The sequence below is a fragment of the Symphalangus syndactylus genome, chromosome 5 (genome assembly GCF_028878055.3).
Source record: "Symphalangus syndactylus isolate Jambi chromosome 5, NHGRI_mSymSyn1-v2.1_pri, whole genome shotgun sequence".
Taxonomy (NCBI): Eukaryota; Metazoa; Chordata; class Mammalia; order Primates; family Hylobatidae; genus Symphalangus; species Symphalangus syndactylus.
The window spans coordinates 54153416-54165631 of record NC_072427.2 but is presented as its reverse complement, the minus strand read 5'-3'; the positions used below and the strand labels follow the sequence as shown (position 1 = coordinate 54165631).

At 41.7% G+C, this 12216-nt stretch overlaps 1 protein-coding gene and 1 non-coding gene across 2 annotated transcripts in view; both read right to left on the bottom strand.

Annotated features, from left to right (window-relative positions):
* Positions 1 to 11861, bottom strand: part of LOC129482531 (golgin subfamily A member 8S-like) — a 32963-nt gene extending 21102 nt beyond the window's left edge. Inside the window, exons 1-3 of the mRNA XM_063639048.1 lie at positions 11775 to 11861; positions 5457 to 5561; positions 1277 to 1340 (exon numbers count right to left, since the gene is read on the bottom strand). Of these exons, the coding sequence (XP_063495118.1) occupies positions 1277 to 1340; positions 5457 to 5519 (127 nt within the window). The 5' untranslated portion in view covers positions 5520 to 5561; positions 11775 to 11861. The remainder of the gene's footprint in view (positions 1 to 1276; positions 1341 to 5456; positions 5562 to 11774) is intronic.
* LOC129483661 (U8 small nucleolar RNA) lies at positions 3547 to 3679 on the bottom strand. Its single transcript, XR_008658167.1, has one exon. It is a non-coding gene; the product is annotated as a U8 small nucleolar RNA (small nucleolar RNA).
* Positions 11862 to 12216: the final 355 nt, after the last annotated feature.

The following is a 12216-nucleotide window of genomic DNA, read 5'->3' as shown; positions in this document are numbered from 1 at the left end:
CTATATTCCTCATCTCTTTATCTATCCATGGAAACTTTTTAACCACTTCAATGGAAAACTATGCTTTCAAACAAAGCAAATGTCTAAAGCAGAATTGTCCCACAACCTAGACTATAACAAAATGCAAAGTTCAATACAACTGGAGTAAAAGACAAAAGAAACTTTGTATAAATAAATCAACTCTCAAATATTGAGAAAAGCACAAACCACACAGTTATTAAAAATTTCCAATAAAATTACTGTAAAAAAATAACAAGGATAACATGATAGCTAAAATCACCTGAAATTCCTATCTCCAAATCCCTATAAAAAGAAGGGCAAAATCTAGGAAATGTGATACTCCCTAAAATTTTTTGCTAACATATTTTTGGCTGATCTCAATCTTTAGACAAAAGAAATTGTAAATATAATTTCCTAAGTAACTCAAAGAAGAAAAAGGAAATAGTATTTCCCAGTAATAATTCTCTAGGTTTGCATAAATAGACCTACTTGGCACTGAAAGCACTATTAATAATATTTTGCTTCACTTTGGTCTTTCAAAAAGTCCTTCTCCACAGGTTTTTTTTGTTGTTGTTTTTTTATTAGTAATTAAGTTGACTGATATAAACTGTTAGCTGGTTTATTTAAACCTAAATATATTTTAAGTTTTCTTCAAATCATAGATTCTACTCTAGCCGCAATGAATAATTTTCCCCAAATCCAGTTTAACAGCTTAAAATATAATTTGTTTAAAAAAAAGTTTAAGGTATGTAAAACTTTGTGATGTTCACCCTAAATAAGATTTTCATTAGCTCAACAGAAACATATTAATTATCCCTTAAGTATCTCCACTCCCACACCATCTCCACAGTCATGAACCACCTAGTCCCGTTCTCAAATGTCCTGGTCCCGCCAATAGAATCCCAATCCTTCATTGTTGTCCCCAACCCTGTGCACCTACACCTGCCATAAATGGTGGAAATTCAACCAGCTTTATGAAGTGAAGAGAGGAGATCCCCCCCACCCACTCTACAGGAAAACTTGCCCAGACCTATAGGAACCTCCCCACCCACAAGAGGACAGGGCAGCCCAGACTCAGCTGAGAAATGTCAACAGCTGGCACAAACGAATTACAGATTATTTACAATTCACATAACACTGCCCCAAGAATATAACCAATTGTCAAGACAAAATAAATTTAGTTATTCACATACAAATATTCTATCTGTGAATAAATTTCATATTTGTATCTGTATACAAAGAGTCTACATGTTCAATAAGTCCTTTATGATCCTACCTGAAAATGCTGGTAGAGGCAATATTTTTGCATCAAATTTAACTGATGGTGGTTGTTTCATTATCTGTGGTTAAAAAAAAAAACAAAAACTTTTTTTTTTTTTTTTTTTGAGAAGGAGTCTCGCTGTGTTGCCCAGGCTGGAGTGCAGTGGCACAATCTCGGCTCACTGCAAGCTCCGCCTCCTGGGTTCCCGCCATTCTCCTGCCTCAGCCTCTCTGAGTAGCTGGGACTACAGGCGCCCGCCACCACGCCCGGCTAATTTTTTTGTATTTTTAGTAGAGACGGGGTTTCACCGTGGTCTCGATCTCCTGACCTCGTGATCCGCCCACCTCGGCCTCCCAAAGTGCTGGGATTACAAGCGTGAGCCACCGCACCCGGCCAAAAAACAAACTTTTGAGGCAATTTTTTTTTTTTTTTTTTTGAGACGGAGTCTTGCTCTATCACCCAGGCTGGAGTGCAGTGGCCCGATCTCGGCTCACTGCAAGCTCCGCCTCCCGGGTTCACGCCATTCTCCTGCCTCAGCCTCTCCGAGTAGCTGGGACTACAGGCGCCCGCCACCACGCCCAGCTAATTTTTTTTTGTATTTTTAGTAGAGACGGGGTTTCACTGTGGTCTCGATCTCCTGACCTCGTGATCCACCCGCCTCGGCCTCCCAAAGTGCTGGGATTACAAGCGTGAGCCACTGCGCCTGGCCTTTTGAGGCAATTTTTAAGATGGATATCTGTCTCATTATATGTCCCTTATATCAGATAATAAATCAATGAGCACAAAAATGAATGTGTAAAATTTGTTACCAAAAAGAGTAAGAATGACTTTTCAGATTAAAACATACATATATAGATAATAATTTATTTTTTTAAATCATTTCAATTGGTATCTGTAATAAAATAAAAATTCAAAGAAAAAATTAACCCCTATCTTGGCTTACCTTTCAGATAATTTACCTCTAATTGGAAATTCAGTCTTTCAACAAGTATCTATTGCGTACCTGCCAAGGTAAGGCTCTACGCCAAGTGCTAATGGGGATACAAAGATATAAAAGACACAATCCAATTTTCACAGAGATGACATTCTGGTTGGGAAGATGAGACAAACATTTGATAAACAACAGAATATTTCACAATTCAAAAAAGGTAGGACATAACTACAGACAAAACATTGGACAGAAAGAATTTTTTTTGTAAATAGTAGTTTAGAGAATACAGCAAGTACTTTACTTGACATAGTTGGGACTGGGTTTACAGAAGAGGTAGAAGGTGGGTTGAGGTCTTGAAGGATGGTTACAACTTTATGGTTATATCAGAGAAGACACCATTCAAGGAAGCCATAGTAGCATGAACTGGAAAGTGCACAATTTATTTGAGAAATGTGAAGAAACCATGTAGTTGGATCCATGAGCTTAGGACAGCCAGATACTGCATCTTGAGGTTTTTAATTAAAAATTCAACCATCATTTCTATACCTAACTTCTGCAAAACTTCTATATGTAATATTTTTAAAACCTTACTAATTAAGTAACCAGCATTACTGTATTTACTGTAGTATTCTTACTTAAATGCATATTCTCATTCTAATCTCATAATCTAAATTCATAATCCCATTCTAATCATGAGAAACCCTTAAATAAACCTAAATTAAGGGACATTCTTCAAAACACCAAACCAGTTACTCTTCAAAGTGTCAAGGACTTGAGTCATACGTTTTATAACATGTATTACAAAAACATACAAAGGCCAGGTGTGGTGGCTCACGCCTGTAATCCCAGTACTTTGGGAGGCCTAGGCAGGTGGATCGTGAGGTCAGGAGTTCAAGACCAGCCCGGCCAACATGGTAAAACCCCGTCTCTACTAAAACTACAAAACTTAGCCAGGCGTGATGGCAGGCACCTGTAATCCTAGCTACTCAGGAGGCTGAGGCAGGAGAATAGCTTGAACCCGGTCAGCAGAGGTTGCAGTGAGCTGAGATCGCGCCACTATACTCCAGCCTGGGTGACAGAGTGAGACTCCATCTCAAAAAAAAAAAAAAAAAAAAAAAAAGACAAACTGTCAAGGTCATGAAAGATAAGAAAAGTCTGAGAAATTCTGACAAAACCATGAAAGACAAGGACAGACTATACGAGACTAAGGAGGCATAACAACTAACTGTAATGTGGGATCCTGGAACAACAACGACAAAAAAGGACATTACAGGCAACTGGTAAAATTCAAATAACTTTGGTAGTTTAGTTAACAGCACTATACTCATGTTTTATTTTTCCCTGTTCAGGAAGAATTAGAAAGGAGCAATCAGGGTATTGCAAGCCCTCATTACACAGAGATATGAATCAAGTATCATGCAACTCCAACTACCACATTCTACTGCCCTCCAAAAGGAGGAACAGGTAAGTATTATCCCGCCTGACTAACACCATACCAATGCTAATTCCCAAGTGTTGTTAACTATACTATAGACCTGTAAGATGTGAACATTAAGAGCAGCTGGGCAAAAGGTATACAGGAATTCTCAACTATTTTTTAACCTTTTCTCTAAGACTAAAAGCAGTTTAAAATTAAAGTTAAACACAAAAATTTCCACTGACAAAGGCTTCCCATAAGCTATCAAATATGGTTATAAGAGAAAAAAAGAAACACAGAATATTGTCTAAAGCAAGCTTGTCCAATCTGCAGCTGCGGCCCAAGACAGCTTTGAATATGGCCCAACACAAATTTGTAAACTCTTTTAAAACACTGTAAGATTTTTTTGCAATTTTTTTTTTTGTTTTTTAGTTCATCAGCTATTGTCAGTGTATTTTATGTGTGGCCCAAGACAATTCTTCTTCCAGTGCAGCCCAGGGAAGCCAAAAGACTGGACACCCCCGGGAAAGATATTACAAATTGTTCTAGAAAGCCCACTTTGAAAATGCACCAAGGCACATCAAACTTAGCATAATAGAGTTACACTGTCAGACATATGAACTCACAAAAAGAATTAGCTCCATTATGAAAAATAGCTAAATAATCTATATAAAATGCAGTCTATCTAGAAAATAAACTTGAATGCAAGAACCCTTACCTTCTAAAGCACACTAATGTTCCCAATGAGATAAGAAAAAACAGTCATGAATTAATACAGAAAACGATATTTAAAAAAGAAAAAGGCGGCCAGGTGCAGTGGCTCATGCCTGTAATCCCAGCACTTTGAGAGGCTGAGGCGGGTGGATCACAAGGTCAGGAGATGGAGACCATCCTAGCTAACACGGTGAAACCCTGTCTCTACTAAAAACACAAAAAATTAGCCGGGTGTGGTGGCGGGCACCTGTAGTCCCAGCTACTCGGAAGTCTGAGGCAGGAGAATGAAATGAACCCGGGAGGCGGAGCTTGCAGTGAGCCGAGATGGCGCCACTGCACTCCAGCCTGGGCGATAGAGCAAGACTCCATCTCAAAAAAATAAAAACTAAAAAGTAAAGCAAAAAAAAAGTAAAAGAAGCAGGAAAATTAAAATAGAGAATAAGTAGTGGAATGTGAGTATGTTGGGGAGCTGGAAGTCAAGACGAAACAGAAGGACTTAGAAATACATTTGTTTTTTAAAGTAGATACTCATTATCCCCTAGCAATAAAGTACTATATTCTAAAAGACAAGAAGCAAAAAAACTCACTGGTTTAGAAGTGCATTGTGAACCATGACTCCTCAAGCTCCCACAGTGTCTCCCCACTGTCTCCCCCTGCAGTCTTAACAACCTGTGAGAGGGCAGGGATTCTGTGGGATCTGCCTGCCCAGCCCAGCCTGGTGAGCAGTGCCCTCCGACTGCTTCTGCCTTCAAAATACATTAGAGACTAGAATATTTAGACTGATTCACATTAGTGCAGATGGAGAAACGATGGGACTGAGAGCTAAGGTCTGAGGTCAAGAGACTGGCAACCCCTCCGTGGCATGTGGAAGAAAGCAGTAGTGAGAGGCAGAGCTGACTCATTCAAAACAGAGGGGAGAAAACTTAGAACTCCAGTGAAGTGGAAGTGAAGGCAGAGGAAAGGGTTGCAGACAGGGCGGGAACTGGAAATGCAGACATGCAGCACAAATGAAACAGAAGCAGGCAAGAGAAACAGGAAAGATTAGACGGTAAATAATATTCTGAATGAAAATCTCATGCAGATTTCAGATCTCCGTAAAGTCTACAACTCAGTTGTTAGAGTGCTTTGTGCACCTTTGGATTATCAATAATGGGGGTGACAACAAGATCTGAGTCCGTGTAGATAAGCTCTCTCATCTGGGATTCCAGGTCCTGCTGACTGAGGTGTCCACTTGTAATCTGAAATAAGAACAAAAATTAGATTTGTTTCTGTGACTAATATAAAGCTTTAAAACACTGAACTAATAAGATGCTGAGGAAGACACCACTGTAAAATATCACCTATATCAATGTACTTCAAATGCTACTCAAGACACTTGCAGCCTCATTTGATTTTCACAAAAATCCTAAACTGTACGTACCATCATTTCCATTTTCCAGATAAAAATATAAAACTCTGAGAAAGTAACTGAATTGCTCATGTTACCATTAAGCCTGGCTAGGACTAGAAAAAAGATCTTTACAATTCAATCTTCTAAACTGTAATGAGGCAAACTGGTTTTTCGATTACCAGCATGGGTTTTTTTTTTTTTTTTTTTTTTTTAGGGATGGAGTCTCACTCTGTCACATAGGCTGGAGGGCAGTGGTGCAACCCTGGCTCACTGCAACCTCTGCCATCCGGGTTCAAGTGATTCTCCTGCCTCAGCTCCCAAGTAGTGGAATTACGGGTGCGCACCACCATGCCCAGCTAATTTTTTTTTTTTTTTTTTTTTTGAGACAGAGTCTTGCTCTGTCACCAGACTAGAGTGCACTGGCATGATCTCGGCTCACCACAACCTCCGTCTCCTGGGTTAAAGTCATTCTCCTGCCTCAGCCTCTCAAGTAGCTGGGACAAGGTTTCACCATGTTGGCCAGGCTGGTCTCGAATTGCTGGCCTCAGGTGATCCACCTGCCTCGGCCTCCCGAAGTGCTGGGATTATAGGTGTGAGCCACTGCACCCGACCCATGGCTTCATTTTTCATTCATAGAATGCTAATCAATTTATTTCTGCTTTACAGAATATTCAATGTGAAGTTGAAACTGTAACATAAAAAAATTTTCAGGCTTAAAAACAGACCGATTACCTAAGTGTTAAACCTCAATTATTTATTAAGCCTTGTTAGAGTTGATACATAATAAAATGAATCACCAGACATTCACCATCAGTTATTCCTTTGAGATGGTTCTTTGTGCTCTATTTAAACATAATTTGTATTCCCAGTGCTATGCCCCAGTATTTCCCATCAGAAAAAAAAAAGAGGATTTATGCTTAAGAACCTTAAAAGAAACAATGACTAGCAAACTAAATAAAATAGACAAGTAAATCAGTGAAGTAAGGAAGAAGGAAAATAAATTATCCAAAACTAGTGAGGAAGGGTCATAGATAAAGGAACAGAGTTAGCTAAGAAAATTCCTGGAAACCCAAGATGCCCCTTGCAACTCACATGAAGGATTTAAGAGAACACACAAAGAGGCCGGGCACAGTGGCTCAAGCCTCTAATCCCAGCACTTTGGGAGGCCGAGGTGGGTGGATCACGAGGTCAGGAGTTCAAGACCAGCCTGACCAACATGGTGAAACACTGTCTCTACTAAAAATACAAAAATTAGCTGGGTGTGGTGGCATGTGCCTGTAATCCCAGCTACTCAGGAGGCTGAGGCAGGAGAATCACTTGAACGCGGGAGGCGGAGGTTGCAGTGAGTTGAGATTGTGCCACTGCACCAATTAAAACAATTGTATGCAAAAATTAACTTCCTATAGGTAAATTGAATGTAGGCACAAATGCCAAGTTATAACAAATATCCCACTCACAATAGCAAAAATATATAAAACAAAATGTTCAGGAATAAACTAAATGGTCAATAATTGCAATGAGATCATGATCATTAAATGAAAATAATCGTTATAAAATCATACTCTCTTGTTTCAAAGTGAACACATTATGTATAAAACCAGAAGTAGTAATATAAAAATGTATGAGATGTATGAGGTTACAGTGAACTATGATCGTGCCACTGCACTCCAGCCTGAGCAACAGGCTCTTAAAAAAATGTAATCAGTGTTTACTTGGGAATTACATTGTAAATAATTTTTCTATTGTCTTTGTCCTCTTTTATATTTTACAAGTTTTTTAAAATTATATATGTTTTGTAATAGAATAAAAAGTATCATTTAAAGATTATAAAACATGAGGCCAACACAGTGGCTCACACCTGTAATCCCAGCTCTCTGGGAGGCCAAGGCCGGCAGATCACTTGAGTCCAAGAGTTTGAGACCAGCCTGGGCAACATGGGGAAACCTCTACTAAAAATACAAAAAATTAGCCATGCATGGTGGTGCACACCTGTAGTCGCAGCTACTCAGGAGGCTGAGATGAGAGAATCACCTAAGCCCAAGAATTTGAGGCTGCAATGAGCCATGATCGTGCCACTCCACTCCACTCCACCCTGGGTGACAGGAGTGAGGCTCTGTCTCAAAAATAAATACCGAGATATATATGTAAAATAAACTACCTTAGGTATTCACATTATTGATTATATTTTCTCAATAGAATGATTATATATTCCTCTTTATAACCACCTGCCAGAAGAGCATCAACATCTATCGCATTTCAGAATGAATTTTTTTTTTTTTTTTGAGACGGAGTCTAACTCTGTCACCCAGGCTGGAGTGCAGTGGCACGATCTCAGCTCACCGCAACCTCTGCCTCCCAGGTTCACACCATTCTCCTGCCTCAGCCTCTCAAGTAGCTGGGACTACAGGCACCCACCACCACACTCGGCTAATTTTTTGTATTTTAGTAGAGACGGGGTTTCACTGTGTTAGCCAGGATGGTCTCGATCTCCTGACCTTGTGATCTGCCCTCCTAAGCCTCCCACAGTGCTTGGATTACAGGCATGAGCCACTGCGCCGGGCCCAGAATAAATTTTTAAATTTACATTGATTTTCTATTTCACATAACCAAAAAATTAACACAGTGAGATTTTATTATAACCCATTTATACTAAATTTCAAAGCAGAAATAAGCTTCACATGGTCCAAATACACTTCAATTGCATCAAAACTACAGTAAAAACTAAAAGCAATTATATTTGTCAAGCAGTAAGTAGCATAAAGATAACTTAGAATTAATTCAAAGTAGGTCTGCATTCAACACAACTATGATTGAAAGAAATTAAAGTAAGACCTAAATAAGTACAAATACATCCTGTGTCCATGGAGGAAAACTTAATATTGTTAAAATGGCAGTACTTCCTAAGTTGATCTACATATTCAATGCAACTGTGATTAAAATCCCAGCTGGCTCCTTTGCAGAAACTGACAAGCTGATCTTAAAATTCATATGGAAATGCAAGTGACCCAGAACAGCCAAACCCACCTTAAAAAACTTTTTGGAGGATTCATACTTTCCGATTTCAAAGCTTACTAAACAGCTACAGTAATCAAGAGTGTGCTATTAGTATAAGGACAGATGAACAGATAAAAGAATAGAATCCAGAAATAAACTTTCACATATACAGTCAATTGATCTTCAATAAGGGTTCCAAGACAATTCAATGGGGAAAGAATAAGGTTTTCAGCGGATACTTTTGAGATAACTGGATGTCTAGGTGCAAAACAATGAAGCTATATCCCCCTACTTTATGCCACATGCAAAAATTAACTCAAATGGATAAAAGAGCTCAATATAACAGATATTGATAAAACTATAAAACTCATAGAAAAAAACATAGGCAGAAACCTTTGTGACCTTGGAGTAGCAATGTTTTTCAGATATTACACCAAAAGCACAAGGAACAAAAAACACAAATGAAAAATGATAAATTGGACTATATCAACATTTAAAATCTTTGTGCTTCAAAGGACACCAACAAGAAAGAAAAAAGACAATCCAGAAAAAGGGAGAAAATTGTTATAACTCCTATCTAGAATATGTAAAAAATTCTTACAACTAAATAATAAGGAGATACATAACCCAATTAAACATAGGTTAAATTTTGGAATAAATATTTCCCCAAAGAAAATAGACAAATGGCCAGTAAACACATAAAAAGATACTCAACATCATTTGCTAACAGGTAAATGCAAATCAAAACCACTAAGACATAGAAATTCACACCTACTAGCTGGGCACAGTGGCTCACACCTGTAATACAAATACTTTGGGAGGAGGAGACAGGTGGATCATTTGAGGTCAGGAGTTCGAGACCAGCCTGGCCAACATGGTGAAACCCCGTCCCTACTAAAAATACAAAAATTAGCCAGCTGGTAATGGTACATGCCTATAATCCCAGCTACTCGGAAGGCTGAGGCAGAAGAATTGCTTGAGCCTGGGAGATGGAGGTTGCTGTGAGCCAAGATCATGCCACTGCACTCCAGACTGGGCAACAGTCAGACCCTGTCTCAATCAATCAATCAATGGAATTTCACACCTGCTAGATGTGAAATAGAATGGCGATCATGAGAAAGACAGGCAATGCAAAACTATTCACAATAGCCAACAGGTGGATGCAACCCAAGTATTCATCAACAGATGAAAAGATAACAAAGCGCATTAAATATATACAAGGGAATATTATTCAGCCTTAAAAACAGATGACATTCTGGCACATGCTACAACATGGATGAACGTTAAAGACATTATGCTAAGTGAAACAAGCCAGGCACCAAAGGACAAATACTATATCAGACCACGTATGCCAGCAGTCCCCAAACTTTTTGGCATCAGGAACCAGTTTTGCAGAAGACAATTTTTCCACAGACAAGGTTGGGGGAGATGATTTTGGGATGATTCAAGGACATTACATGTATTGTGCATTTTATTTCTATTATTATTACACTGTAACATATAATGAAATAATTGTACAACTCACTATAATATAGAATAAGGGCTGGGCGCGGTGGCTCACGCCTGTAATCCCAGCACTTTGGGAGGCCAAGGTGGGCAGATCATGAGGTCAGGAGATCGAGACCATCCTGGCTAACACGGTGAAACCCCGTCTCTACTAAAAAATACAAAAAATTGGCGGGGCGTGGTGGCTGGCGCCTGTAGTCCCAGCTACTCAGGAGGCTGAGGCAGGAGAATGGCATGAACCCGGGAGGCGGAGCTTGCAGTGAGCCCAGATTGCACCACTGCACTACAGCCTGGGTGACAGCGAGACTCCCTCTCAACAAACAAACAAACAAAAAAACAAAAAAACTACAAATGATAAGCAACATAGAATAGATATTTAAGGAAAGGCTTTAAAAAGGAAAATAAGATCAAAATAAACTAAGAAAAAAATTATTACAGAACAAAGAGATTCTAGGAAGAAGGCAAAAGAGTATCAAAATCACTTCGTAAAGCTACTTGTGAATATATTACATGTATAAAACAAAACAGAGGCCGGGCGCGGTGGCTCACGCCTGTAATCCCAGCACTTTGGGAGGCTGAGGCGGGCGGAGCATGAGGTCAGGAGATCAAGCCCATTCTGACTAACATGGTGAAACCGCGTCTGTACTAAAAAACCCGTCTCTACTAAAAACACAAAAGTTAGCCAGGTGTGGTGGCGGGTGCCTGTAATCTCAGCTACTCCGGAGGCTGAGGCAGGAGAATCGCTTTAACCACTGGACTGTCAAGAGAGGTAGGCTGCAGTAAGCCGAGATCGCGCCACTGTACTCCAGCCTGGGCAACACAGTGAGTGAGACTGTCTCAACAAAAAGAAAAAAAAAAAAGAAAACTTCTTTTTTTGAGAGAAGTCTCGCTCTTCTCCCCCAGCTTTGAGTGCAATAGCTGGATCTCAGCTCACTGCAACCTCCGCCTCCCGGGTTCAAACGATTCTCCTGCCTCTGCCTCCGAAATAGCTGGGATTAAGTCGCCTGCCAACACGACCGGCTAGTTTTTCTATTTTTTAGTAGAGACGGGTTTCACCATGTTGGCCAGGCTGGTCTCCAACTCCTGACCTCAAGTGATCAGCCCGGTTGGCCTCCCAAAGTGCTGGGATTACAGGCATGAGCCACTATGCTCCGCCAAAAAACCGAAAATCTTAAAAGGCCTTTCCTCTTCCCCGCCTGGGCTCAAACAACGCAGGAGCCTCCCTGCCCCGCCCTGTCGCGGTCCCCAGAGCAGGTCGGCTGACTGAGGGCGACCATGGGTCCCAAGAAGGCTCCGGCAGCCGCGGGCTCCCACCTCGAGGCGCAGCGACAGGGGCCGAGAGAGATCAGCAGCCCCCAAGCCAGCCCCGCGCTAGGAGTTGGAGAGACGCGCCCTTCGCTTTCTCCCACCCAAGCCTTGCGCAGTGCAGGGCGGGCCAGTTTCGGGGGAAAGGGGCGGGGAACCGGGGCCTCTCTGGAGCAGGTTCCCCTTTGTCCTGGGACTCTGGGCATCCCCTTCCCGCCCTCGCCCTGCCCCGCGAGGCCACCACCCGGCGACTCACCTTGATGTTGCGGTGGAGCGTGAGCGGCGGCTGTGGCTCCTGATTCTGCTGGAAGATAGAGGCCAGCAACTTCAGTTTGGCCTTGACCCTGACACGGACATCTTCCCCTCATCTCCGGCGGGAGGGCGCGGAAAAGGAGCCCGTACGGAGCCGCTGTCATGGCGGCGACCACCCGGCGGTGCCCCCGGCCGAGCTCTCGCTGCTGCACCTCTCCCCGCCGCCGTGACCCTCGTGGGAGCGTGACTGGAAAATGGCAAGGGACACCGAGGTCTTGGCGGGAGCTGTGTGGCGGCCTGGGAGGCTGCTCCCTTTGTAACCGACTCTACCGACAGGAGGCGCGGCTCCCGTCAACCCGCAGCTTAAAAGAGCAACAGCACCACTGCCCCCGCTACCGCCTGGGAAATGGCTGCCCCTACCCCGCCCGGTCCTCGTCGCCCCTCAC